Source organism: Equus quagga, chromosome 12 (assembly GCF_021613505.1).
Source record: "Equus quagga isolate Etosha38 chromosome 12, UCLA_HA_Equagga_1.0, whole genome shotgun sequence".
Classification (NCBI taxonomy): Eukaryota; Metazoa; Chordata; class Mammalia; order Perissodactyla; family Equidae; genus Equus; species Equus quagga.
The window spans coordinates 32,080,575-32,107,743 of NC_060278.1; the positions used below are offsets into that span (position 1 = coordinate 32,080,575).

Genomic DNA, 27,169 nt, shown 5'->3' on the forward strand with positions numbered 1-27,169 from the left:
CGATGGCCTGAGTGTCTTCTTCAGTGACACTGAATCCATGTGTGAATGTGTTGGGGGGCAGGGTTGTGAAGGCTGAGGAGGGGTCCAGGTGGGCTATGCACTCTCCTGCCAGCCTGGGGAATACCATCTACATGCACACGAAGGTTCCCAACATGGCACTTGTGCCCCAGCGGCCATCTGGCCATGTCTGGTTAGCATGATTTGGGAGTAATACTGCTGGCCTCGGGGCTGGAGGCCAGGGATGCAGCTCAGCATCAGACAGGGCACAGGACACCCTCTCCCCCAACAATGACCAAAATGCCAATAGTGCTGAGATTGAGAAACCCTGCATACACCTAGTCCTCTCTCACTTGGAGGTCGTCTGCCTGGCCCCTGCAGCCCTCATTTTAGACTCTACTGTTCAAAGAGAATCACAGAAGGTTAGAGCCCATCTGGTGGGAGCCCCTCCTGGGAGGCTGAGGGCAGAGAGCATGGCTGGCCCACCAAGAACGCACCAGCTGCACAGTAGCAAAGTCCCATGGAGAACATTTCCAGAAGTCAAAAACTTAGTTGGAAGATGTTAAGTAACTTGTTCTAAGGGCAGACGGAGTTCCCAGTATAACTTATGGGCTTAAACAAATCTGCTGTACACCCTATAAAAGTTATTTGAAAATGTCAATTTCATAACTTCAAAAACTGAACAATAGCTCATCAAAGAATCTCTGTTTGAGTAACATTTATGCAGTTCTGTCTATGCCCTGCGCTTGACACACATGAAGAAACAGGACAGTTTATCTCATTTTGTGTTACCAGTGTCCTGGATATCAGAGATGGCAGAGAGTGGAGACATGGGGGTGTACTGGACTATTGGGAATGGCAGAGTGTGGGGACATGGGGACGTCCCAGTTTGTTGGGGACGGCAGAGAGTGGGCAAGTGGGGATGTCCTGGACTGTCAGAGATGGCGGAGAGCAGAGACTTGGGGATTTTCTTTCCTGGAAAAGGACAGAAATCTCAAGAACTCATTTCTAACAAGTTTGTGACCTACTTTTTCACTGTCTTCTCTGTGGCAAATCTTCCTATTGAGAAAATCTATGATTTAGGAAAAGTGTAATGAAATTGGAACCAGTACAGTGTATGATGGTAATAAAGGTTCAATAAGAGATCAATATCATTGTTCAAGAAAGAGCCCAGAGGGGCTGACCTGGTGACATAGCAGTTGGGTACATGTGCTCTGCTTCAGCAGGGCCCAGGGTTTGCCAGTTCAGGTCCTGGGCACAGATCTACACACCGTTTGTCAAGCCATGCTGTGGTAGGCACCCACACATAAAATAGAGGAAGGTGGGCACAGATATTAGCTCAGGGCCAATCTTCCTCAACAAAAAGAGGAGGATTGGCAGTGGATGTTAGCTCAGGGCTAATCTTCCTCCAAAAAAAAAAAAATGCCCAGAAGCCTGAGTCCTAGTAAAAGTTTCTTGATGATTTACTAATTCTTTGACCTTGGCAAGTTCATAATCCTTTTAAGTCACACTTTGTCCTAATCTGCAAAATAATCTCTAATACATACTTTTCCCTGACTAGGTTGTCCAAAATGGAAGTAAAAGTGCTTTGTGACCTGGAAATTGCTGTGCAGTTATGTGTTATTAAAGATAGCCATTGGGGGGCCAGCCCTGTGGCACAGTGGTTAAGTTCGTGTGCTCTGCTTTGGTGGCCTGGGATTCACCAGTTCGGATCCTGGGCACAAACCTACACACCACTCATCAAGCCATGCTGACGTGGCACCCCACAAAGAAGAACCAGAAGGACTTACAACTAGGATATACAACTATGTACTGGGGCTTTGGGGAGAAAAAAAGAAAAAAGAGGAAGATTGACAACAGATGTTAGCTCAGGACCAATTCTCCTCGCAAAAAAAAAAAAAACCTAGCCATGGGTAATATCATTGATCTTTCCAATTAATGGTGATGTTGATTAGTGTCAGAGTGATCAGGACACATCAGACACCCCCCTTCCTCTGTCCCCCCATCCCAGCCACTCAGAGAAACCTTCAGAATCGTGTCTATACCCTTGTCGACCCCCTGGTTCGGTCACCCCCCTCCACCCCAGGAGCGCTCTCCCAGACTCGAACCTCATATTCCCAGTTCTCTCTCCTGTGTCAGAGGACAGATGTGCCTGGGAGCTGAGGGGAGCACATCAGACACCGGAATGTTTGTACTGGACTTACCTCCTCTTCATCTTCTTCAGCGTTTGACTTACAAAAGGCACAGCAGAACCCTGCCTGGAACATGATGTGGCAATTCCTTCAACATGGTTCCTGTCCAGAACTTCCCAGTCACCAACCGGGAGCCTCCTCTTCCCCTGGATGCTCTCCCTCTTTCTGTGTTCAGGACCATCATTAGAGGCTTGGTCCTTTCACCTGGCTGGCTGGGTCGCTGGCTGTGGTGCAGCTCAGGCTGAGGTCCTGCCCAGGGCTGGGTCGTCATCCCTTCTGTCCTGCTGGGCTGCCCTCTGAAGGTGACAGAGCCTCAAGGAACCTCCATCTTTGCCTTACCTGTTAGTTGCTCCTCCTTACCTTCCTGCCCACACCCAGCTAAGCTCTTCCCGCCCTGTGAGCCTTGCCCCTGTGCCTCTCCTGTTTCTGCATCTTCCCTCCTATCTGTTGAAATTATCCTCGTGCTCAAGCCCAGCTCAAATACCATCTTCTCTGAATATTCCCTGGTGGAAATATCTAGCTTGAAGTCTCCAGCATCACTTCTGACCTTGGTGAACACGTCAAATGTACCTTATGCTGCAGCTGATGTGGCATAGAGGCTCTGGGGTCTGACCGATCAGGGTTCAAATCTCCTTCCTCCTCTGTCCTTGGACAAGCTCCATGACCTCGGTTTCCTGTGCTCAGAATGGGTGCAGTAAAACCAGCCTCCCAGGGGACCCATGAGGACTAAATAAGAGGTGCCATGAGGTGCCAGCAGGGGTGGAAGCTGATGCTGAGAGTGAGTTGGGCAGAGGGCTATCATTCCCTCAGGGAGGTGATGGTCTTCCCCACAGAGAACTCACCTCTTCTGTCCCACGGCACCAGGTGCTTCCCCCAGAGAGAGCGACCCAGGGGACAGAAGGAAAGCCCCAGCTGAGAGGCCGGCGAAACAGGAGAGCCTTTAAAAACGTTGACTTGTCTCTTTCTTGTCACTATGTCCATTAAAAACGTGGGGCTGTTGTCCTTCTCACTTCAGCTGTGTTGAGTCAGTCACAGGATTAATGACTCCCTGTTGCTTTAGGACATTCACCGGGGAGCCCCAAGGCACCTGCCTAGTTATCACTTAATTAACCTTGAGGTTAACTTGTCAGTAGGTGTGTGCAGTTTCCCTGAGAAAGAGAGCCTCTGTGTGTGTGCGTGCATGCATTGGTGTGAGAGAGACAGACAGATGACAGAGAAGAATGGCTTGGTGGAGGCCTGTGGTCAAATAGGTTTCCCAAATTGTTTTGAGTGTTGCTTGATTTTCTCCCTCTGTTTAATACCCATTTTTCCTCAGAACCACAGTGTTTGGGTTTGGTTGTCTGCTGTAGCAGGCCTCCGTGGAGAACGTTCCTGCCTCAGCCAAGGAAGGTGCTTATTCTCCTGCCCTTAGAATAAATTTACTTCCTACATGCCCTCAGGGGAAATGATGAAATTGTTCTGAGACTGTTTGGAAGTGACTGTCAGTTTTTAAAACGTTCTTTATAATGTATTCATTTAAGATGAATTCACAGTCTGTCATTGACTTCTAATTTGATCATTCCTGAAGCTCTTGAATTTTCCAGACTTGACCTAGGAAAGAAAAAAATTTTCTTCTGCATTTAAAGAAATCGTTTTAGGAGTTAAAACTTATGAGTGCGACGTTAGCGTGAAGGCCTGGAGGGACAGCTTTCTTAGCTTCCTTGCTCCTTCTGACCTGGAGTCATCATTAAAGTCTCAGACAAACCTGGATAGAGAATTAATTCCTGCTCAGTGGTTAGCGGAGTATAAAGATCCCGAGAGAGTTGTGGGCGTAGGAGGAAAGCTCATCTGTGGACTTGTGATTTACTCAGGGGGGGCAGGAGAAGGAGATGACGGCAAAGCAGCTAAAACAGGGCCCTGCTCTTGATCAGTTCCTGGTGCACGTGTGTGCAAGTGTTTGCGTTGGCACGAGTGTGAGTGTGTCATTCATGTATTTGTGGGTGCATGTGAAAGGATTCCCTGGGAGGGTGCTTGAGTCTCCATCTCATCTTTGCTCGGTTCATGGTGGCCCCTTGTCTTAGTGGACCTGAGGCAGGACCTTCAGGGGAGTTTGCACTAGTTATTATTATTACTTGTACTTATCACTGAATCTTTCTACCGTCAACTTCTAATTCCCTATAATATGGTCCTTAGAGGACTGTCCCCCAAGTACGTGGGGCAGCCTCACTGCTCTGATGGGCAGCAGCCTCGCCAGCCTTCTGGGGCTCTATCAGACGGTGCTCCACTGTTAGTCATGGCCAGTTTTTTCGCAAGTGGGTGGTCAGGTCCATCTTCCTCGTCTGTCTCGTCTAGAAGCTCTGCTGAAAGCTGTCCAACATGGGGGACCCTGCTGGCCTTTGAAATACTGGTGGTATAACTTTCAGCATCACAGCCACACGCAGCTGTCACAATATGACCACTGACAGACAGGTGGTGTGGTTCCCTGACTGGAAACAAAACCAGGCCGTCCGGTGTGAGCCTGAATCTTAACCACTAGACTGGCCATCATCTGCATATAAACATGACGTAATGAATGCCATCTAAAAACAAAACGGAGACAAAGAAACCCTTCTTTGACCCTCCTCACCAGCTACCCCATAGCTCTGCTCCCTTGATAACAAAGCCCCTTCAGAGGGTTGCCCTACTCTCCTCCCATGTCTCACAAAGGTTCAAGCCTTGTGTCCCCACTGGGCACTGAAGCCTTCAAGGTCACCCATGGTGTCCATCTTTTCAGCCCACAGACCTCATCCACGCCCACAGGTCACTCCTGCCTAGAACCCTTTCTCCTCTGTGTGTAGAGACGACACACTGATGGCTCTTTCCCAGTGTCTTGCTTCATCCTCCCCTTCCCAGCCTGGTTTTGAATGATGCGGTGATATTTTTTAATCCCTTCTGCAATTCAGAAATTTGATGAGTTTTGATTAAATGTTCCTTATTTGCTGGAATATATTGGGTTCTTCTGAGAAATTGTTCTCTCTTTTTCAGTAAAGATCAAATTCAGTTTGATCTTTAAATAAATAAAAGTAAAAAATAACATATTGACCAGATAGTTTCTGTTATACCAGTTTCTTCATTAACGTTTATCCAAAAGACCCCCATCAAATCCTCCTAATTAAGGTTGCAGATAAAATACAGCACAGCCAGTTAAATTTGGATTTCAGATAAATGAGGAATAATTTTTTTAGTATAAGTATGTCCCAAATATGCATGAGATATACTTAAAAATTCTTTGTTGTTTATCTGAAATTCACATTCAACCAGGCATCCTGTATTTTTATCTGCTAAATCTGGCCACCCTGTTCCAAAATCAGACATCAGTTCTCCCAGTCATTATTGTTACTGGTCCCTTGTGTTCTCTGACGCTAGAGGGCTTTGATTCACATGAGGCTTGTTCCCTGGGGGCATCTCCCACTGTGATTGCTGCCTCATACATATTAGAATTCCTCTTTCTAGACAAAGTGTATAACTAGCCTCTTGATTCCTCATTGTGAGATATGCACTTCTGTGGCCGGACTGACCAGAGCCTTCCTGGACACGTGTTGGGTGTGCGGTTCCTGCCAGCTTTTAGGCGAGGTGCACCTCCCATCGCAGCCCGCAGGTTGAGATCATTTGCAGGAGGTGGGACAGGATGGTGTTGTGGTGCAGTTTAAGATGGAGAAGCATGGGTTGAGCTAAAGGAATCCTCTAGTGCATGATGCGGAGGCACAGGAGAGCCTGAGGTCTGCGTGGTCGGAACTCAGCCTGCAGGAAAAGAAAGGGTCCACCAGGTCATCTTTTGTGCACCAGCATATTGCATTTTTAATTATATGGCCAATAGTGTCACGAGGAGTTAGGATCATGAAAAACACAGGTCTGTGAAAGCTACCTTCCTTCCAGACTGGCCTGCTCATTCACGTTTTTTTTTTTGTTGTCTTTTGGGTTGTTTTTTTAAGATTTTATTTTTTTCCTTTCTCTCCCCAAAGCCCGCTGGTACATAGTTGTATATTCTTAGTTGTGGATCCCTCCAGTTGTGGCATGTGGGACGCCACCTCAGCATGGCTTGATGAGCAGTGCCATGTCTGTGCCCAGGATCCAAACTGGTGAAACCCTGGGCCACCACAGCAGAGCGTATGAACTTAACCACTCAGCCAGGGGGCCAGCCCCTCGTTCACATTTTATCTTCATATCCTTATAAGTTCTTCTCTCACTGTTGACAAAATAACCACCATGACAAAATCCTCAGATTCCATTTTGTTGTAGAATCTTAGTGTTTTTCATTTATCAATGTAAATCCAAGGACCATTTCATAAGTTTTTGCATGTGGCTGTTATATGTAAGTCAATCTGTCATTAAAATGAAAATTATTTTAAAAGAAATGAATCCTAGATAGTTTTCCCTTGAAGTGAAGCATCTTTTTGGTTAAATAACTTACTCTTTTAGAGCCCTTTTTGTGGAGAAAGAGCTTACGCCTCAGCAGATGGGGACAGAGCTTAGGGCTGAGAGTGTGACACAGGTCACAAAATGATGGCTCAGATTCTGCCTTGTTTGGCTTTATTCATGGTCTGCATGTTGAAGTTACATGCAACTTTCTCCTTCACCTCATTCTTCTCTACCATTTCACAGGAGAACTACAAGCTAAAGAAAAAGGCCTGCCAATATTTTAAGTGGCGTTCTCTTTCATTATTGTATGCTGGAATGTTCTGCCAAAGGGACCAAAGAATTAACAAGCTCAGAAACAAAACCCAGAGGGGCAGCTGGACTGATGGGCCTCCAGAGAGAATCCCACGAGAAGGACACAACTTGCTCTATGTAGCAGTCCCACTGAGGACCTGGTCCTAGTGATGAGGAAAGATCAGAGAACCCCAAAATGATGTCTAAATGATTTGAACTTTTTTTAATTTTAGTAAAATACGGATTCATAGAATTTACCATTTTAACCACTTTTCAGCATAGAATTCAATGGCGTTAAGTACATTCACATTGTTCACATTGCAACCATCACTGCCATCATCCCCAGAAGTGTCCTATCTTCCCAAACTGAAGTTCTGTCCCCATTAACACTGACGCCCCATCCTCCTCCCCCAGCCCCTGGCAACCACCACTCTACCTCTGTCTCTATGAATCTGACCACCTAAGTATCTCAGGAGTGGAAACATACAGTGTTTGTCCTTTTGTAATTGGCTTATTTCACTGAGCATAATATTCTTAATGTCCATCCATGTCTTAACGTGTGTCAAAATTTCCTTTTTTAAGGCTGAATAATGTTCCATTTTATGCATATACCACATTTTGTTTTTCCATTCACCCATTGATGAACACTTGGGTTGTTTCCACCTTTTGGCTATTGTGAGTAGTAATGCTGCTATGAACATGGGTGTACAAATATCTCTTCTGGACCCCGCTTTCAGTTCTTTTGGGTATATCCCCAGAAGTGGGATTGCTAGCTCATATGATAGTTGTATTTTTAATTTTTTGAGGAACCTCCATAGTGCTTTCCATGGCAGCTGCACTATTTTACATTCCCACCAGCAGTGCACAAGGATTCCAAATCCTATGCATCCTTACCAACACTTGTAGTTTTCTGTTATTTTGGTAGCAGCCATCCTCATGGGTATGAGGTGCTATCTCCTTGTAGTTTTGATTTGCATTTCCCTGATGACTAGTGATGTTGAGTGTCTTTTCATGTGCTTCTGGGTCATTTATACATCTTCTTTGGAGAAATGCCTATTCAGGCCCATTGCCCATGTTTTACTCGGGTTGCCTGGTTGTTGTTGGGTTATGGGAGTTCTCTGTATATTCTGGATATTAACTCCTGATCAGAGGTATGACCTGCAGATATTTCTCCCATTTGTGTGCTACCTTTTCACTCTGTGCACTTTGTCCTTTGAGGTTCATAAGGTTTTAATTTTGATGTACTCCAATTTATCCATTGTTGGCTTTTGCTGCCTGTGCTTTTGGTGTCATATCTGAGAAATTTTTGCCAAATCCGATGTCATGAATCTTCCCTGTTTTCCCCTAACATTTTTACAGTTATAGCTCTTACCTTTAGATTTTTGATCCATTTTGAGTTAAACTATTTTAAATGGTATTTTTAAAAGGCAGGGGTGTATTCTTTGAAAAAGTCAATGTCATGCTCTTCCTCGGCGCTCCCTACGGAGGTGGCAGCCATCTACTTGGCATCATGGCTGCCCTCAGACCCCTTGTGAAGCCCAAGATCATCAAAAAGAGGACCAAGAAGTTCATTTGGCACCAGTCAGACCGATATGTCAAAATTAAGCGTAACTGGCGGAAACCCAGAGGCATTGACAATAGGGTGCGCAGAAGATTCAAGGGCCAGATCTTGATGCCCAACATTGGTCATGGGAGCAATAAGAAATGAAGCACATGCTGCCCAGTGTCTTCCAGAAGTTCCTGGTCCACAATGTCAAGGGGCTTGAAGTGCTGGTGATGTGCAACAAATCGTACTGTGCTGAGATTGCTCACAACGTCTCCTCCAAGAACCACAAAGCCATCGTGGAGAAAGCAGCCCAGCTGGCCATCAGAATCACCAATCCCAATGCCAGGCTGCACAGTGAAGAAAACGAATAGATGACAGCTCATGTGTGCATTGTATTTGTGTTAATAAAACCATGAAACTCTGCAAAAAAAAAAAAAAAGAAAAGAAAAAGTCAATGTCACAAAGACAAAAAAGTCTTTGGAAATGGTCCTCATTAATGGAAGCAAGAGAGATGTGGCAGCCAGATGCAAACCTGATGCTCAGCTGGCTTCTGTACTTGAGGAGGGTGCTGTAAAGGCCGTTATTGGCTAGTGGACACAATGGAAATATGGATGTAGATTAAAGTGTCTATCAATGTTAAGTTCCTAAAGTTGATAACTGCTCTGTGGTTATGTAAGAGAACATCCCTCCTCTTAGGAAATGCCCATTGAAATCCTTGCATGTAGAGGGTCATGATGGATTCAGCTCATCCTCAAATGGTTCAGAAAAAATTGTGTGTGAGACAGAGAGAGCACAAATGGCAAAGCAGATGGAGTGAGACATTAACAACAAGCGAATCTGGGTCAGGGATATTACAAGTGTTCTTTGTACTATTTTCATTTTTGTAAGTTTTCTATAATTTCAAAATTATTTTTCTTGTTTTTTTGTTGTGGTGGGTTTTTTTGTTTTTGAGGAAGATTAGCCCTGAGCTAACATCTGCTGCCAATCCTCCTCTTTTTGCTGAGGAAAACTGGCCCTGAGCTAACATCTGTACCCATCTTCCTCTACTTTATATGTGGGATGCCTACCACAGCATGGCTTGCCAAGCGGTGCCCTGTCTGCACCCGGGATCCAAACTGGCGAACCCCAGGCTGCCGAAACGGAACATGTGAACTTAACCGCTGTGCCACCACTCTGGCCCCTTTCAGAATTACTTTTTTTTTTTTAAGGATTGGCACCTGGGCTAACAACTGTTGCCAATCTTTTTTTTTTTTTTCCTGCTTTATTTCCCTAACCCCCTCCACCCCCCCTCCCCCCCATCCCCCGGTACATAGTTGTATATCTTAGTTGCAGGTCCTTCTAGTTGTGGGATGTGGGATGCCACCTCAACGTGGCCTGACGAGCGGTGCCATGTCTGCGCCCAGGATCCGAACCCTGGGCCACCGCAGCAGAGCGCGTGAACTTAACCACTCGGCCACTGAGCCGGCCCCTACTTTTGAATAGAAATTTAGTTAAAAGAACAATGTTTATAAATGTATCACATCTAGAAATTATTTTTCATGTCTTTCTGTTCTCACTCAAAAAGAGAAAAGCGGTCTACGTTGGTTAAGACCTTATGGTGGGAAGTAACAGAAACCAGTTAGAACTATTTTGGCAGACACAATTGATGTAGAAGGGGAGAGAGGTATCTGACGGAATCTGAAGGTAGAAATGAGCCTACTGTCAGGAGGGACTAGAAGCAAAATCCAGGAGAGCCTCAGGAACTTTTTGTCACCCTGGCTCTTCTCTGTACTTGGTCTGTCCAAAATTCCCCACAGGTTGGTCCACTCTGTTTGTATTCAGTCCACCTGGGAGGATATGCCAGCCCGCATTGCCACAAGCCAGCATATCCTTGCCACAAGTCCATGTGCCTGGGACATGAGCTTGGCCACCCAGTGGCAGGACACTTGACCCTCCAGGAGGCCCATGTGGATGTGCACAGTGACATCCTTCCCAAGAGGACAGTGTGGGAAGGGGTTGGGGAGTGACAGTAAGTGAGATACCTGACAGACAAAGGGCCTCCCCAGGAGATCAAGGTCAGCATGGACAGTGATGAGTCAAGTGGAGAGCATACAGCCTCGACAAGATGTGACAAGAGGGGCTTCACCTTGTGGTCTTCCTCCCAAACCCATAATCCCAGTCTAGCCATCAGAAAACATCAGATAAATCCCAGCTGAGGGGCATCCTACAAAACACCTCGCCAGATCCCCTCAAAACTGTCAAGGTCATCACAAACAGAACAAGTGAGAAACTGCCACAGCCCAGAGGAGCTGAGGAGACCTGACCACTGAATGTCATGCGAGATGCAGAAGAAGGTCATCAGAAAGCTTCAGAAATACGCCTGACATTTGGACTGGAATTAACAATAACATCTGTTTTGGCTCATTGACTGTAACAAGCATATCATACTAACAGAAGGTGTTTGTGTGCAATAAGATAGTGGTTATTGCCAGGGAGATAAGAAGTCTACACTGTCTGTTCAGATTTTCTGTGAATCTAAAACTGTTCTCAAAATAAAGTCTAGAGGCATACCTGGTTTTACTGTGCTTCGCTTTATTGTGCTTTGCAGATACTATGTTTTTTACAGATTGAAGGTTTGTGGCAACTCTGCATCAAGCAAGTCTATTGGCGCCATTTTCCAACAGCATTTGCTAACTTCGTGTCTCTGTATCACATTTTAGTAATTCTCACAATATTTCAGAGTGTTTCCTTATTATTATATTTGTTGTGGTGATCTGTTATCACTGATCTTTGATGTCACTATTGTTATTGTTTTGGGGTACCACAAACCGCACCCATATAAGATGGAGAACTTAATCGATAAATGTTGTGTGTTCTTGACTGCTCCACCGACCAGCCATTCCCCCAGCTCTCTCTCTCCTTAGACCTCCCTATTCCAGCACACAACAATATTGGAACTAGGCCACTGAATAACCCTACAATCACCTCTAAGTGTTCGAGTGAAGGGAAGAGTCACATGTCTCTCAGTTTAAGTCAAAAGTTAGAAATGATTAAGTATGATGAAGACAGCATGTCAAAAGACGACATAGGCCAAAAGCTAGGCCTCTTGTGCCAAACAATTAGCCAAGTTGTGAATGCAAAGGAAAAGTTCTGGAAGGAAATTAAAAGTCCTACTCCAGTGAACACACTAATGATAAGGAAGTGAAGCAGCTTATTGCTGATATGGAGAAAGTTTTAGTGGTTTGGATAGAAGATCAAACATTCCCTTAAGCCACAGCACTCTCTCAAGCCACAGCCTAATCCAGAGCAAGGCCCTAACTCTCTTCAATTCTGTGAAGGCTGAGGGAGGTGAGGAAGCTGCAGAAGAAAAGTCTGAAGCTAGCAGAAGCTCGTTCATGAGGTTTAAGGAAAGAAGCCATCTCCATAACATAAAAGTGCAGGTGAAGCAGCAAGTGCTGACGGAGAAGCTGCAGCAAGTTCTCCAGAAGGTCTAGCTGAGATAACCAGTGAAGGTGGTGACAGTAAACAGCAGATTTTCAATGTAGATGAAACAGCCTTATATTGGAAGAAGATGCCATCTAGGACTCTCATAGCTAGAGAGGAGAAGTCAATGTCAGGCTTCAAAGGACAGGCTGATTCTCTTTTTCAGGGGCTAATGCATTTGGTGACTTTCAATTGAAGCCAATGCTCATTTACTATTCTGAAAATCCCAGGGCCCTTAAGAATTATGCTAAGTGACTCTTCCTGTGCTCTGTAAATAGAACAGCAAAGCCTAGGTTACAGCACATCTCTTTACAACATGGCTTACTGAACATTCCAGGCTCTCTGTTAAGACTTACTGCTCAGAAAAAAAGATTCCTTTCAAAATATTGCTGCTCGTTGACAATGCACCTGGTCATCCAAGAGCTCTGATGGAGATGTACGACGAGATTAATGTTGTTTAATGCCTGCTAACACAACATCCATTCTGCAGCCCATGGATGAAGGAGTCATTTCGACTTTCAAGTCTGATTATTTAATAAATACATTTCATTAAGGCTACAGCTGCCATACATAGTGATTCCTCTGATGGATCTGGGCAAAGCAAATTGAAAACCTTCTGTTGAAAGAATTCACCATTTAGATACCATTAAGAACATTTGTAATTCATGGGAAGAGGTCAAAATATCAACATAAACAGGAGTTTGGGAGAAGTTGATTCCAGCCCTCATGGATGACTTTGAGGGTTCAAGACTTCAGTGGAGGAAGTAACTGTAGATGTGGTGGAAACAGTAAGAGAATTAGAATTAGAAGTGGAGCCTCAAGATGTGACTGAATGATAAAACTTTAATGGATGAGGAGTTGCTTCTTACAGATGAGCAATGAAAGTGGTTTCTCGAGATGGAATTTACTCTGGTGAAGATGCTGTGAAGACTTGAAATGACAACAAAGGACTTGGAATATCACGTAAACCTAGTTGACAGAGCACTGGAGGGTTTGAGGGGATTGACTCCAGTTTTGAAAGAAGTTCTGCTGGAACTTCTCAAAATGCTCTCAAACAGCATCGCATGCTGCAGAGACACTGTTCACGAAAGGACGAGTCAATGGATGCGGCAAACTTCGTTGTTGTCTTATTTTAAGAAATTACCGGGGCCGGCCTGGTGGTGCAGCGGTTATGTGCACACATTCCGCTTTGGTGGCCCGGGATTTGTTGGTTCAGATCTCAGGTGCAGACATGGTACCGCTTGGCAAGCCATGCTGTGGTAGGCGTCCCACATATAAAATAGAGAAGGATGGGCACAGACGTTAGCTCAGGGCCAGTCTTCCTCAGCAAAAAGAGGAGGATTGGCAGCAGATGTTAGCTCAGGACTAATCTTACTCAAAAAAAAAAAAATTACCACAGCCACCCCAAGCCTCAGCAACCACCACCCTGATCAGTCAGCACCATCAGCACCGAGACAAGACTGTCCACCAGCAAAAAGATTGACTCACTGAAGTCTCAGATTGATGGTGAGCATATTTAACAATAAAGTATTTTTTAGTTAATGTATGTAATTTTTTTTAGACATAATGCTATTGTATACTTTATAGACTACAGTATAGTGTAAACATAACTTTCGCACATACTGGAAACCCAAAAAGTTCATGTGACTCACTTTATTGAGATATTTGCTTTATTGCAGTGGTCTGGAACCAAACCCACAATATCTTGAAAGTATGCTTGTATTGATTAAAAGAAAAAGCCAAGAAGGTCTGAAAAACTAAAATTTTTCCTGAATGTAATGCAAATTAATTTGCCATCAAAACCTTGTGAATGGACATGAAGCTTAAACAATTTATCCCCATATTGCTGCAGAAATATTAATGCGTTTGAGACCTCAGGTAAAGTGGGATCCTTCCTCTGGATTAGCACTCAGAAATCTGAAACCCATCTGGCCCCAGGTCTTGGATGGGAGCCTGTGGGCACCTACAGAAGACTAAAATAAGGAGAAGGTGGTGTGGGCCATCCTGGGTGGCCCGCATGCCCAGTCAGGGTGTCTACTAACAGATTCCAACAGGAGGGACAGGACACAGAACTCCTTTCCATCTGAGGGAAGGACAAGGAGAAAAGACTAACAAAAGCCTGGATTTGGGGGGGGGGGGGTGCAAAACATGTTAGATCTGTGATTTTATAGGAGAAAAGGCACCAGTGTGCGCAGCTATTTCTATTTATATGGTGCTGTTGTGTTGGATGAAATGCTCTTCCAGTCTGCCTCTCAGCATTTGTTTCAGGGTGATTTCACTTGGTTTTAGACTTTCATGACAGACCCAGCGCTGCTGCCCACCTGTCACCAGCAGCTCTTACTAAGTGCTGATTCCAGGGGAGAGCCAGCAATGCTCCTAGGTGTGTTTGTTGTTTTGTTGGTTTGGGGCGTGGAAGTGACGTTTAAGTCGTGGTTTTTTCCTTGTGCTTCTAATATCCTCTCTCACTGCTTCACTAGGAGCAAAGGAAATAGCAAGATGTTCAAGCTACACTTTGACAGTAAAACTTGTCTAATTCTTCATCTTCTGTCTTTGCCTTAGCTGCCAGGAAACTGAGAACTAAATTCAGTCCCAGCACCTGGATTAACTAACCTAAGGTTTTGGAATATGCAAATACATCCCATCTTTTGGGATTTCCCTTCCATCTTTTGGGATTTCCCTTCCATCTTTTGGGATTTTTAAAAACTTGTTGTTCACATGGTATTATTATATTAGGTCTTCTAGATGCTTCAGATAATTTTTGGAAGAAGATGTAGTTTGTTAAAATCTCGGGGGGTAAGGTGGGTGAAATGAGTGAAAGGGGTCAAAAGCTACAAGCTTCCAGTTATAGAATAAATAAGTCCGGAGGATGTAATGTACAGCATGGTGACTGCAGTTGATAATACTGTATCATATATGTGAAAGTTGCTAAGAGGGTAGATCCTAAAAGTTCTCATCACAAGAAAAAAATTTGTAACTATGTAATGTGATGGATGGTAACTAGACATTATTGTGATCATTTCATGATTTATACAAATATCTAATCTTTATGTTGTGTACCTGAAACTAATATAATCTGTTTGTCATTTATCTCAATTTTTAAAAAAAAGAAGAAAAAAAGAATGAGAATAGAAGCAGTGGAAACCAAATCCTTGGAGGATGGGCAGTGGGAGACCACTGCTGGGTGGGATCTGAGGAGGCTGTGGCAGCGTGAAGGAGGGGGCTGACCTTTCTCTGGGGAGCAGCCTCCTCTCCCTCTCCCCTGCCTGCCCAGCCCCTCGGACTGGAACCTCAGGTAGCCGTCTGTCCTACTAGAGTTAATAAATACGAAAATCCATAGAGCAGTGGCTGGCTCAGAGTTAGCACTGAATAAGTGTTTGCTGCTCTTTGCCAAAAAAAAAAAAAAAAAAAAAAGAGGAAGAAAGACAATGTGTTCAGCTGCAGCAGCAGTGAAGAGCTTTAAGTGGTATACCTGTTTAGCTTTGTAATTATTGAACAAGTGCTTCTGCTCAGAGTTTCAATACAGGCTCTTTGTAGTCACTGGGCTGATGTTATCTGTGCAGTTATCTGGGAACTGAGGTCTTACGTTGAGAGAGAAAAAACCAAAATGAGTATCTTCCCTGAAGGAATAAATGTCCTCTCCCTCCTGGAGTGCACTGTCCTGCCTCTGCTGCTCAGGGACGAGTGAAGCTGCTCACCAGGGGACATTCTCTGGAGCCCTCCCCAGCTCCCTCACCCATTGCCGGCACGCTGGACGTGCACGACTACGCCATAATAAACACTCATAATAGAGAAAGCAGTCTCCGCTGGCTTTTGAGCAGCGCATCTAGGTTGCTGGGCTGCGCAGAAGCTGTTTTGCACAAGCCGGTCACTAGGGGCCTGTCCCCTCCTCTGGTGCAATGCCACACCAGCATCTGGTGGAACTGCGTGGTTGTCTCAATCGAAGGCACAGATGACACTCATCCTCCAGGTCACGAACGACCACCAGGGGTGGCCAGGGCTGGGCATCCAGTGGGTGGCGGATGGGCACCCCTTGCCCTCTTGGCCGTCTCCATCATGACGCACCCATAGCGTTTGTTGTCCATCATTCTGACATTGCCAGCTTCTGGCAGTAGCTGTGGGAAATGCCAACACTCTTGCTGGGGCAGATCGTGTGATTCCCCAATTGTTACCTGTCTCCAGAGCCGGTGGTGTGACGGACACTCTGGGAGCGGTGAAAGTGGGCCGTGCGGGCAGCGTCAGCAAGCAGGCCCAGCCCCGGGGAGGCGAGAGCCCTCGTCTCCTTTGGTGAGAGTTGCCAGGGACAGACGGGTGTCGGGTGGGCAAGGGGGGAGGGCCCCGGAGAGGAGTGAGGTGGTAGTGGCCCCCTCTCGTGCGAGGCCACATGAAGTAGGGAGGGGACGGAACCCTTGGCAGGAAGACCTCTTGTGGTGCCGCGTCTCTACCTGCCGTGTTGCTCTGACGGCTGCAGCCTTTCAAGGTGAAATTCGGGCCAGCGTGAGAGCAGGTCAAGGACAGCACAGGTGAGGGCTTTACCCTGCCTGCCAGTCTCCCCACCGCAACTCGCCATCTCGCCCTCTCGCCTTTTCTAGTGAAAACCCAAACGTCAAGTGCAGTGAAAGCCTGGGTCGGAAACACGTTTTTGATGTCCAGGATTTTGATGTGAAGTACTTGAACCCGTCGGGGATGAGGGCCAATCCAGTCAAGGCCTGAGTGCTGACTCAGACGCGGGCGGGGCTGGAGCGCTGGCTGGGTGAGGAGCCCGGACCTGGGGCCTGGGCGCCGTTTGAGGCGGACTGCTGCCCGGGGCGCCCTCCTGGGGGCTCTAGGGGCGCCGGGCGGGGGCTGGTGGCCCCGGCGCCTCCGCCCAAGCACAGTCCTCCCGTGGTCACCCCGACTCAGCAGGCCTCCGCCGCTCCACTGGAGCCCCTGCCGGTCCAGGTCCCGCGTCAATGCGGGGCGGAGCCACGCCACCCCCGGAAAAGCGGCGAGTGGGCTTGGGCGTCCCTTCTCTGCCGCTGCAGCCCCGCCACGTGCAGTGTGGCCTCCCGCCCTCCCCGGCTCCGCATTCGCGGCTGTGCGCCCGCAGGCTTCGCTCGGCCGAGCTTCCACCCGGTTCTCCAAGTCCTTCCGCCGCCGTGTGCTGCAAATGTGTCTCCCGGTGTTTTCGGGAGAGACGTCTTTGCCTTTCTCTTTAGGGGGTGTTCTTTTTCTTTCTGTTCTTTGGTATTTTTCTTTTCACGTGAATGAAGAGCAGTCTTACGTGGCATTTGCTAACAGGATCTTAGCCTTTTCATTCAGGACCCACCCTGAGTGGTGAGTGACTCCAGCACCCATTCTTGCTCTCATACTGACCAGAAAAGACATTCTTCCCCTTTTTTTAGGTTTGCCCTCCACCCTTGCCCCGGGTCCCCTCACTGGCGCCCGATGGCAGGGCCGGAGACCGAGAAGAAATTCTTAACGGTAGAGCCTCCTCGTTTTCCACATTTCAGATAAGATGAGATCTCCAGCTGAGATTCTGCCTGCCTTCCTTGGAGGCCAGGGGTTATCAAGGAAGAACAAGAGACAAGACAAACTCTGAAGGCAGGAGGGCAGAGGAGGCTGCTGGTCAGAGGCAGACGCCGGGCAGTGTGGCGTGGCCTGGAGCCACAGTCCCTGTCGCAGACAGTGGCTTGTCTCGTCCCCTGTCGGCCGGGCACAGGCCAAGGCAGAAGCCCGCGGGCGGAAGAGAAGGAAAGACCCAAGTCATCCCGGGACCCCAGAGACGTTTGCCCCTGATTTCCTTGTGTCATCAGTTACACCAGGGTGCCCTCTCTGAAGTCACCCCAGTCGTAATACCTTGGACAGAGCAGCCTGGCACATCCAAAAAGCATGGCAGGGGTTCCTGACTTCCTCAAACAGCGATGACTCTGAGTGGACGCCCGCAGAGAGGAAGCTTGTCCAAAACAGCCCTCCTTTTTGGCTAAGAGTTTTGCTCCCTGGCCTGGTGGTCTGGCCTTTACAGGATGCCCAAGCTGGCCACTGGCCAGCTGCCCAGCCCCCAGAGAGTAGCCCCTCTATGTGGAGGCCAGGCCGTGCAGCAGGGACCCATGCTCAGCCAGCTGATCTCTCTGGCCCCTTCTCTTTCATTCTTTCGCTCCTTCCTCACCCCTGCCCCTCGTAATCTTCCCAACCAGTTTGGCCTCGTTTCCTTATTGCTTTCTCCATCTGTAGCAAATTGACAGTATCCAGAATCCCCAGTTGGCCAGCCAGCCATTGGACACAGGCTTACCGTACCTGAGTGCTCACATCAGCCTCATTCAGTCCAGCATCACGATCCCAGCCTCCAGACCCGGCAGGCTATCATTGCATCATTAGCAGCATTGATATTTCCTGCGAACACCACGTTCTCTAACTGTCCCAGCTTCTTGAATGTTTGCTGTTACGGACAGAGTTCCACAGGTTCGGAGTTGTGTTCAAATGGCAGTTGTTAAGAGTAACCCACCCTAAATTAGCATGCTGCTACCTGGGTCCTAAGAGTTTTCTTTTAATTCTGTATTAATGCAACCAGGAATTTACTTATTTATTTTAAGTTTTATTGAGGTCATAATGGTTTATAACATTGTGCAATTTCAGGTGTACATTATTATTTATCAGTTTCTGTATAGACTGCATCATGCGCACCACCAGTATTCTAATTTTTATCACCATATATATGTGCCCCTTTACCCCTTTTCCCCACCTCCCAACCCCCTTCCCCTCTAACTACTAATCTGTTCTCTTTGTCCATGTGTTTATCTTCTACATATGAGTGAATTCATGTGGAGTTTGTCTTTCTTTGGCTTATTTCTCTTAACATAATACCCTCAAGGTCCATCCATGTTGTTGTGAATAGGACGATTTTGTCTTTTTTTATGGCTGAATAGTATTCCATGGTATATATACCACATCTTCTTTATCCATTCATCAGTTGATGGGCACTTGGGTTGGTTCTATGTCTTGACTATTGTGAATAGTGTTGCAATGAACATAGAGGGGTATAAATCTCTTTGGATTGTTGATTTCAAGTTGTTTGGATAAATACCCAGCAGTGGGACAGCTGGATCATACGATATTTCTATTTTTAATTTATTGATAAATCTCCATACTGTTTTCCATAGTGGCTGCACCAGCTTGCATTCCCACCAGCAGTGTATGAGGGTTCCCTTTTCTCCACATCCTCTCCAACATTTGTTATTTTTTGTCTTGATGATTACAGCTATTCTGACTCAGTGTAGTTTTGATTTGCATTAGCGATGATTGATTAGCGATGTTGAACATCTTTTCATGTGCCTATTGGCTATCTGTATATCTTCTTTGGAAAAATGTCTATTCATATCCTCTGCCCATTTTTTCCCGGGTTGTTTGTTTTGTTGTTGTTGAGTTGTTTGAGTTCTTTATATATTTTGGAAATTAACCCATGTCAGATAAATGATTTACAAATATTTTCTCCCAGTTGGTGCGTTGTCTTTTCATTTTGTTCATGATTTCCTTCACCTTGCAGAAGCTTTTTAGTCTGACATAGTCCCATTTGTTAATTTTTTCTTTTGTTTCCCTCGTCTTAGTAGACATGGTATTCGAAAAGATGTAATGCAGCCAGGAATTTACATTTGAGGTTAACATCATTAAGCCTTTTGGCATATTCTGGAACAGTTGAAGAAGTGTTAAGACCTGGGTTGTTTCTCCTTGATCACCCTCATCTCCTGCTGTCAGCATCAAGGCCTTCCTTAAGACACATACCAGAGATTTTAGTGGTTATCATTTGATCCACAGTTGCTGCAGGAAGTTCTTCTCCCTCAAGTTACTGCTGCAGCAACTTGGGTGCCCTCCCTCCCTCCCCCTCCAGGATTTCCCCCAACTTTCTCCTCCTTAAGATAAGATGTCAGTCCTGCCCTTTCTGCTGTTTCGTGATTCGCCTGTGGCAGGCTGCTTTTGTCTATGCAGCAGGAGACACCACCAAAGGCTCCTCGGGAGGCAGGGAGTCCTTTTCACTGCTGAGAGCCCTTGTCAGATGCCTGAGGACCCCCGCACACACCCAGCGCCCTGGTTGGCACCTCCCTGTGTCTGCCTCAGGCTAGCACTGCTGTCCACATCCTGGAAGTTCTTCCTGTGGAGCACCCCTCCTCTCCTCAGCAGCACTGGGTCGTGGGGGACAGAGGAAAGGCCTCTCACAACCCCATTCCCAGAGCCCAACTGCCTGCTGATGGCCGTTCTGTTCCGTAGCCTTCAAGCATTAGAGTGCTTTCTCCTTCACTTCATTTTCTTTGGCTAAAACTGCCTTTCAGACAAATGAGCAGCATCATAGTCTTATAGTAACATGGTGGAAATGTTAAACCAGGAGGAGGCCATAAAATATTGAAAATAATGCAGCTAGGGAAGAACTTAGTTAGCTCTGGTTGTGACCAACGCCAAGGTCCTCCGCAGTTCTTAAGATTAAATTACTATTAAATATTTTTTACATTGAAAAGGGTTTCTTTTTTGAAGGCAGGTTTTGCTGTCTGAATCGGCCAGTCCTGTCCTCACTCGGCTCAGATCGCCTGGTTTATAAAGCAGATTCTGTGCTGCTGTGAATCGGGGCCCTGCCTGTGGCCAGCAGAGGGGCAGGGCTGCGTGTGCTCTGGGACTAGGCATCGCTGTCACCAGGGGTTGGCAGCTCTTTCAGGGATGTGGGTTGATCCCTGTTCTTTTCTTTTTCTGCAAGTGCTCAGTGGAGTCCTCGGTACTTTAAATGCAAAATCATTTTCCCAGTGATTCTGCAGGTTTGGTGAGTGGACTCACCTCCGTTCCCTGCAGCCTGCGCAGAGGCTCCCACCACTGCCCACCAGAGCACAGCTGTGCTCTGCTATGACTGCTTTTTCTTTGACTTCTAAACTATCTAAACTACCCCACCCTCAGCATTGATGTTCCCTGCCTACGTGAGGAGCACTGACCAAGTGCTGAATGTGGAGGAGAGGAGAGGGGCACAGACACACTCAGTAATATCTCCTGTTTCTCTTTGTAGAGTCCGTTTAGTAGAAAGAGGATCTCCTCATAGCCTGCCCCTGATGGAGTCAGGAAAAGTAAGTATTAAAGGAAGAATATGCATTTCTATACAAGTGTGAGTCTCGTTGTATGGGCTTTGAAATTTTAAGAAATGTATTTTATATTTTTTCCAAAAACTTTTCTTGAATGTAATGTATCAGGACTAGGTTTGGCCACGAGTACAGAAACTCAAAATATGAGTTAGTTTTTTTCTGTCTCTCACGTAAAAGAAACCATGAAACTACCAGGGGCCCTGGCACTTTCTGTCTTGTTCTGCTCTTCATGGCCTCCATTCCCAAGGGTGCCTCAGGGTCTAAAGTGGCTGCTCCAGCCCCAGCCATCATTTCCAATTCCAGCCAGCAGGAAGAGAAACTGAAAAAGAAGGAAACAAAAGGTGTAGACCTTAAGGAAGTTTCGTAAATTGCCTTACTCACACTTAAATACCATTGGCCAGAATTTAGTCACATGATCACACCTAGCTGAAAGGAAGGTTGGGAGCATCATATTGGTTCTGAATATCTATGGGCCTAGCTAAACATCAGGGTATCATTTACTATGGAAATAGACAAAGAACGGTTATCAGGGGACAACTAGTCGTTCCTGCCACAGTTGTTGTGGGGTTTTTGGGGGGTTTTTTTAAAAGATTTTATTTTTTTCCTTTTTCTCCCCAAAGCCCCCAGTACATAGTTGTGTATTCTTCGTTGTGGGTCCTTCTAGTTGTGGCATGTGGGACGCTGCCTCAGCGTGGTCTGATGAGCAGTGCCATGTCCATGCCCAGGATTCGAACCAACGAAACACTGGGCTGCCTCCAGTGGAGCACGCAAACTTAACCACTCGGCCACGGGGCCAGCCCCATGTTGTTGTGTTTTTTTATAGAATTAAAAGCAAGAGATGTATTTAAACGTAAATGAAGACTTCTTTTTTGGCCCCAAATGTCAGATCTCTTCTCCACTAGATATAATTCTGAAAGCATCTTATGTTGCTTTTGGACGTTTTATCATCTGTGTCTACACCACTGCCAATTAGAACTCTTGGTACTAAGTTGCTTCTAATGGTAGGAAACAGAACCTACCCCCTCACCCGAACTCAGTCTGGAGGACCGTCAGTCAGACAGAGAGCAGAGCTGCAGGGCACACTTCAGACGTAAGGGACAGGACAGCGTCCTGAGAGTTTTTACCACAGCGCAACCATACAATGTTAGATTACCTGAACCGAGACGACTGTGTTCTGAATTTCCAGAAGCAGCTCTTGCTTCCTCCCTTATGTGGTTTCAGTGGAATTCAGAATATTTCTAAGCTGAACTTCCACTAAGAAGATGCTTAATATCGACGCGATAATAAAAGGGGTTTACCAGCGTTCCAGCCGTAGCACAGCAGACTGCCCCAGCAGTGATACGCGGCTCTTGCTTCTTGCCTCACAAGAGCAGCTTTCCACTAAACCCTGTCGCCAAGCCTGCCTTGTTTCTGAGTCACACTCATCTCTGAAAGCTTCATCCCTGACGTCCTTAATCTAGTGCCTGCTGCCAGCATCACCCTTCCTTCGTGCTCACATGCCATGTGAGACATAGTATTAAGTATAACTGAGAAAAAGTGCATCAAAATAACTGAAAATTCCTATTTTGCAAGCATCAGGCTGTGCTCAATTATATCATTTATCACGTCTTTGTTCAAATTCTTAATTTTAAGATCACTTTCACATGGACTCTGTCATTGTAGTAATCATTACAGTGAAATGCGGTTGTTATGATGTAATTACATGATGCCACAGTCCATAAATTTGATTAAAGCTGTATTACTTTCTAAATGATTATTGAAAGGAAAACAGGCATGTGGCATGAAGGCCAAATCAAGGGTGACTGCGATGCAGTGTCTGTCTGTCTGTCTGTCCACCGACAAGAATGTTCTCTTTTCCCACGTAGATACTTCCGGGGGTTCGGATCATAATTGCCAATCCAGAAACAAAAGGACCATTGGGAGACTCACACCTGGGTGAGGTGAGTGCCGGGCCTCCACCCGGGTGAGGTGGGTGCAGGGTGTCCACGCGGGTGAGGCGGGTAGGGGCGTCCTCTGGGACACACGGTCCCCGAGACCCAGTCTGCCTTCCTGCTGCTCCCCCGTCTTCAGCACCAGTGGACAGGACCCCGTGTCGCCGACCCGCAGTCACATTCTGTGTAAAGCGAGGAAGTGCAGCTGACCAGCGGGAAGTAGCTCGAGATCAGCTTCATTGCTTAAATGAGCGTGTGGGAGTTGAGGGTTACGGAGCAGAATTTCCCTAAGGAAGTGCAATGGGTTCTCGTCCAAGAATTTACGAGAGTGCGAGCTTCGCGGAGGTGGACTGGCGGCCGCCGCGGGGCGGGCGCACAGGCGCTGGGAGAGCCCGGCCCGCCCTGCGTCGAGGTCCGGTGGCCCGCGGCTTTGCGCGCTGTCTGCGACGGGCGCCCTCTCCCTCGCTGCCGGCTGTGTCAGGACGGCGCCACTCCTCCTGAGGGACGCGCGGGGCTGTCACTCGTGCCGCCGCGCCCTCGGTCACGTGGGACGGTCAGGCGGAAGCGGTGAAGCTGTGGACGGGCCTGCCTGGGCGCTCCCGCAAACGCATTCGCGGCGCGAGGCTGGGCCGCAGAGCCCGCGCCTGGGGCGGTCGGCGCGTCGGGACCCTCCCCGGCCTCCCGTGGGCCGCGTCTCGCCGAGGCGGCTGTGTGAGGGAGCAGACGCAGTGCCCTCGCCTTGCCGGGCGCGCCTTCCTCCGCGCCCTCGGACGCCTGCGCGGCTCTGCAGGGCCTGTCGGGCAGCTGCATCCGGGCGCGCAGGACGCCTCCGACGCCGAGCGCGCCACGCGCCTTAAGCGACGTTAGACCGGAACAGCTCCGCCCAGGCCTCTGCGCACGCGCCCCGCGCTCGGGAAGCCCCGCCTCCTCCGGGTGCTGTGGCTGTGGACACGCAGCGGGCACGCAGGCGGGCTGTGAGGCGTCCCGCTCCTCGCGTCTCCCCGCGCTTCGCACAGCCCGCGTGCTTAGCACGTCCTTCTGCGCCAGCCCCACACACTCTCACGCACACCCATGCACACCCACACTCCCGTGCACACACCCATGCAGTCGCACTCTCCCACACACTCATGCACACTCACATTTCCCCACACTCCCGTGCACACAAGCACTCTCTCACACACACCCCCGCACACTCATACTCTCATGCACACCCCTGGGCACACACTCCCACACATGCACGCACCCACACACATACTCATATACTCTGCCACGCACCCGCACACTCCCACTCACTCCCACACTCCCTAACAGTCCCACACGTTCCTACACTCACACACACTCTTCCACACACACTCTCCCGCACACTCACTCCCACACTCCCACACACACTGCCCCTTCACACGTCGACACTTCCGTTTCCTGTTTTTTGACGATACATGCCGCCTTCCGTCTTACAGGTGGTTTTCTTTTGTGGTGTTTTATTGCAGTACATTTCTAAAAGTATGCAAACCAGGTGAAACGGAAAATTAAATCATAAAGCTTTTCAACATTTTTCCACATTGCTTTTTAGAAACAATCATTACGTTTGAATAAGCGCAAGGAAACTAGTAGAAATTGGACGTGCTGGTTTTTCAAACCCGCCGTTAACGTGCGCTAGCGGGTTCTTGTCGGGCGGCTCCGTGTTTGCCCCGCCGCAGGCTCGCTGTTCGGCGAACACGTGAACTCGGGCATCTGGGTCTCCCCCGAAACCCGAGCGCATCAGCAGCATCTTGTCTGTACCGTGCAGGGGCGCTTTCAGCGGCACTGGGATTTACTGGACGGTGGAAGCAGCTTCTTCCCTGGAGAGAGTCGCAAGCTAACTTACCCCGTCGTATTTTGCTTCCTTAACAGATCTGGGTTCACAGTGCCCACAACGCCAGTGGATATTTCACTATTTACGGAGATGAATCCCTCCAGTCAGATCACTTCAACTCGAGGTTAAGTTTTGGAGACACCCAGACAGTCTGGGCGCGCACGGGCTACCTGGGGTTCCTGCGGAGGACGGAGCTCACAGACGCCAACGGAGGTGAGCGTGGCGGGCGGCGGGGAGGCCAGGGGCCCTGGACATCCAGCTCCCATCTGGGGTTCGGGACCCCAGACCAGGAGAGCACGTCTGCGTGCTCGCCGCACACCAGCTGGACACAGCCAGGTGCGAAGGAGCAAGGTCGAACGCGAGTGTGTCCCCAGCTGAGCTGCGCTCACACCGTCCGAGCCAGGACAGTCGCCCGGGGCCGGGCCTCGTGTCCCGCCACCAGGAGCCCGCGGTCGCAGACCCGCCGCCGGAAACGGGCCCGTGCGGCCCGCGGGAAGGGGCGGTGCTGCGGGCGCAGCGAGGGTGGAGGCTGCTGCCCCCTCCTCTGCGGGGCTGGCGCCAGGCGGGGGATGCCCAGAGACAGAATGTCGAAGCCTGCTTGCTGTTCAGGTCTTTGCCGAGTCCCGGGTCCTTTCTCAGCTCCGTGGTTCCACTAAAATAGAAGCCGGGCTGCAGCGTTTCAGAGGACGGGAGAGGAGCTTTCTGGTGGGGTCCTGCCCCACACAAAGCCGGGAGACCTCAGGAAGGCTCCCCGACACACCTGCCCGGCGGGAGCTGTGCTCGCAGAGCTGAACCGCCATTGAATTTACGGAAAAGTACAAAAAAATTTGATGTCACGTTTGCAATTTGGGACAATCATGGGCTGTTTTATTTGGAGGTGCTCTCCGGGGTTCCCGTGAAGAACTGAGTTAGAGGTATAAGGTCGGTGGTATCCAGCACCCCCCAGGAGGTGGGGCGGTCTCTCCTGCGGGATCCCAGGGCCGGGCAGCCGGGGGTCCCTGCTGCGGTAATCGCTAGAAGCCGGCAAGTAAATTTCTGCATCTTGTCTGACTCGCACTGGAAAAGATTTATTTTCTGGTACTTTGTATGTCGATCACTTCTTTCAAATTTCCTCTGATATATTTGCTACTCTAAAGATTAAGGACACGTCTCCTTATTTTTAAGAAGAGATGGACTGACTGCATTTTGTCAGTATCCCAAGGTTTACACACTGATAGGAGTAAGTTTAGCGGCTGTGTGAGCTGAGGAAAGCTTTGTTCATGCACGTTATCAGAAACTACGCTTTTTTTTCCTGCTCAGACATGGAATAAGACAGTTGAGACCTCATGCGATGGAATCAGAGGGAGCTGGGTTTACTTTTGGCAGTGCTGTGTCCTCACCATGTGACTTGGGGAGAGCTCCATGAGATTTAGGCGCCTCTGCAGCCCCAGGACCCAGGCGGTGCTGAAGGGGCTGAGGGTGGTGGGATAATGTCTTTGATGAGTATGGAAGCTGATTGAGGTGTTGTCTCTCCGTGGCCTGGAGGCTTCAGGGATGTTACAGATGGTGGCCGGCACTCTAGGGCCACAGCGTTTTCCTTGAGCATCTCAGGCACGGAGCATCCCTGTGGGAGGGAAATATCCCTGACTTGTGACCCCTTTCTTTGCATCGCTTTCTCACTCTGAGTGGTTTTAATGCTTTTTTCTTGAAGCAGCTTGAGCAGCGTAACGGTGAAACTCACACACTTTTCCCATTCCCTGAGCAGAGCGCCACGATGCCCTGTACGTGGTAGGCGCCCTGGACGAAGCCATGGAGCTGCGGGGGATGCGCTATCACCCCATCGACATTGAAACCTCAGTGATCAGAGCCCACAAAAGCGTTACAGAATGGTGAGTGGTGGCAGGTGTTCCCAGACGAGCAGGACAGGGTTTGGGCAGCCTTGGGAGCCCGTGGAGTCGTGTGGAGGAGTCTCACCCTTAGCCTGTAGCCTTCCCTCCAGGTGTTGATAACTTAGCAGCAAGGGGCATTCCTGGGTGGACTCAATGTCTTGGGCACTTCCTGAGGGTGACGTACTAATGACTGGATAGCAGCTTCTAAAGAGCCAGGCTGTCGCTGTTCATTGGTTTTTAGTTTACAAAAGCATGATGTAGCTGATCATCAGGGAAATGCAAATCAAAACTACACTAAGATATCACCTTACACCAGTTAGAATGACAAAAATATCTAAAACTAATAGCAACAAATGTTGGAGAGGTTGCGGAGAAAAAGGAACCCTCATACACTGCTGGTGGGAATGCAAACTGGTGCAGCCACTATGGAAAACAGTATGGAGATTCCTCAAAAAACTAAAAATAGAACTACCATACGATCCAGCCATCCCACTACTGGGTATTTATCCAAAGAGCTTGAAGTCACCAATCCCAAAAGTCCTATGCACCCCAATGTTTATTGCA

General features: G+C 48.1%; 1 protein-coding gene and 1 pseudogene across 1 annotated transcript in view; both read left to right on the forward strand.

Moving 5' to 3' along the window:
* Positions 1-27,169, forward strand: part of DIP2C (disco interacting protein 2 homolog C) — a 472,249-nt gene that overhangs the window by 438,217 nt on the left and 6,863 nt on the right. The window contains exons 37-40 of the mRNA XM_046678001.1: positions 20,882-20,939; positions 22,820-22,894; positions 24,776-24,950; positions 26,482-26,605. Of these exons, the coding sequence (XP_046533957.1) occupies positions 20,882-20,939; positions 22,820-22,894; positions 24,776-24,950; positions 26,482-26,605 (432 nt within the window). The remainder of the gene's footprint in view (positions 1-20,881; positions 20,940-22,819; positions 22,895-24,775; positions 24,951-26,481; positions 26,606-27,169) is intronic.
* LOC124248388 (60S ribosomal protein L32-like) lies at positions 8,340-8,789 on the forward strand (annotated as a pseudogene).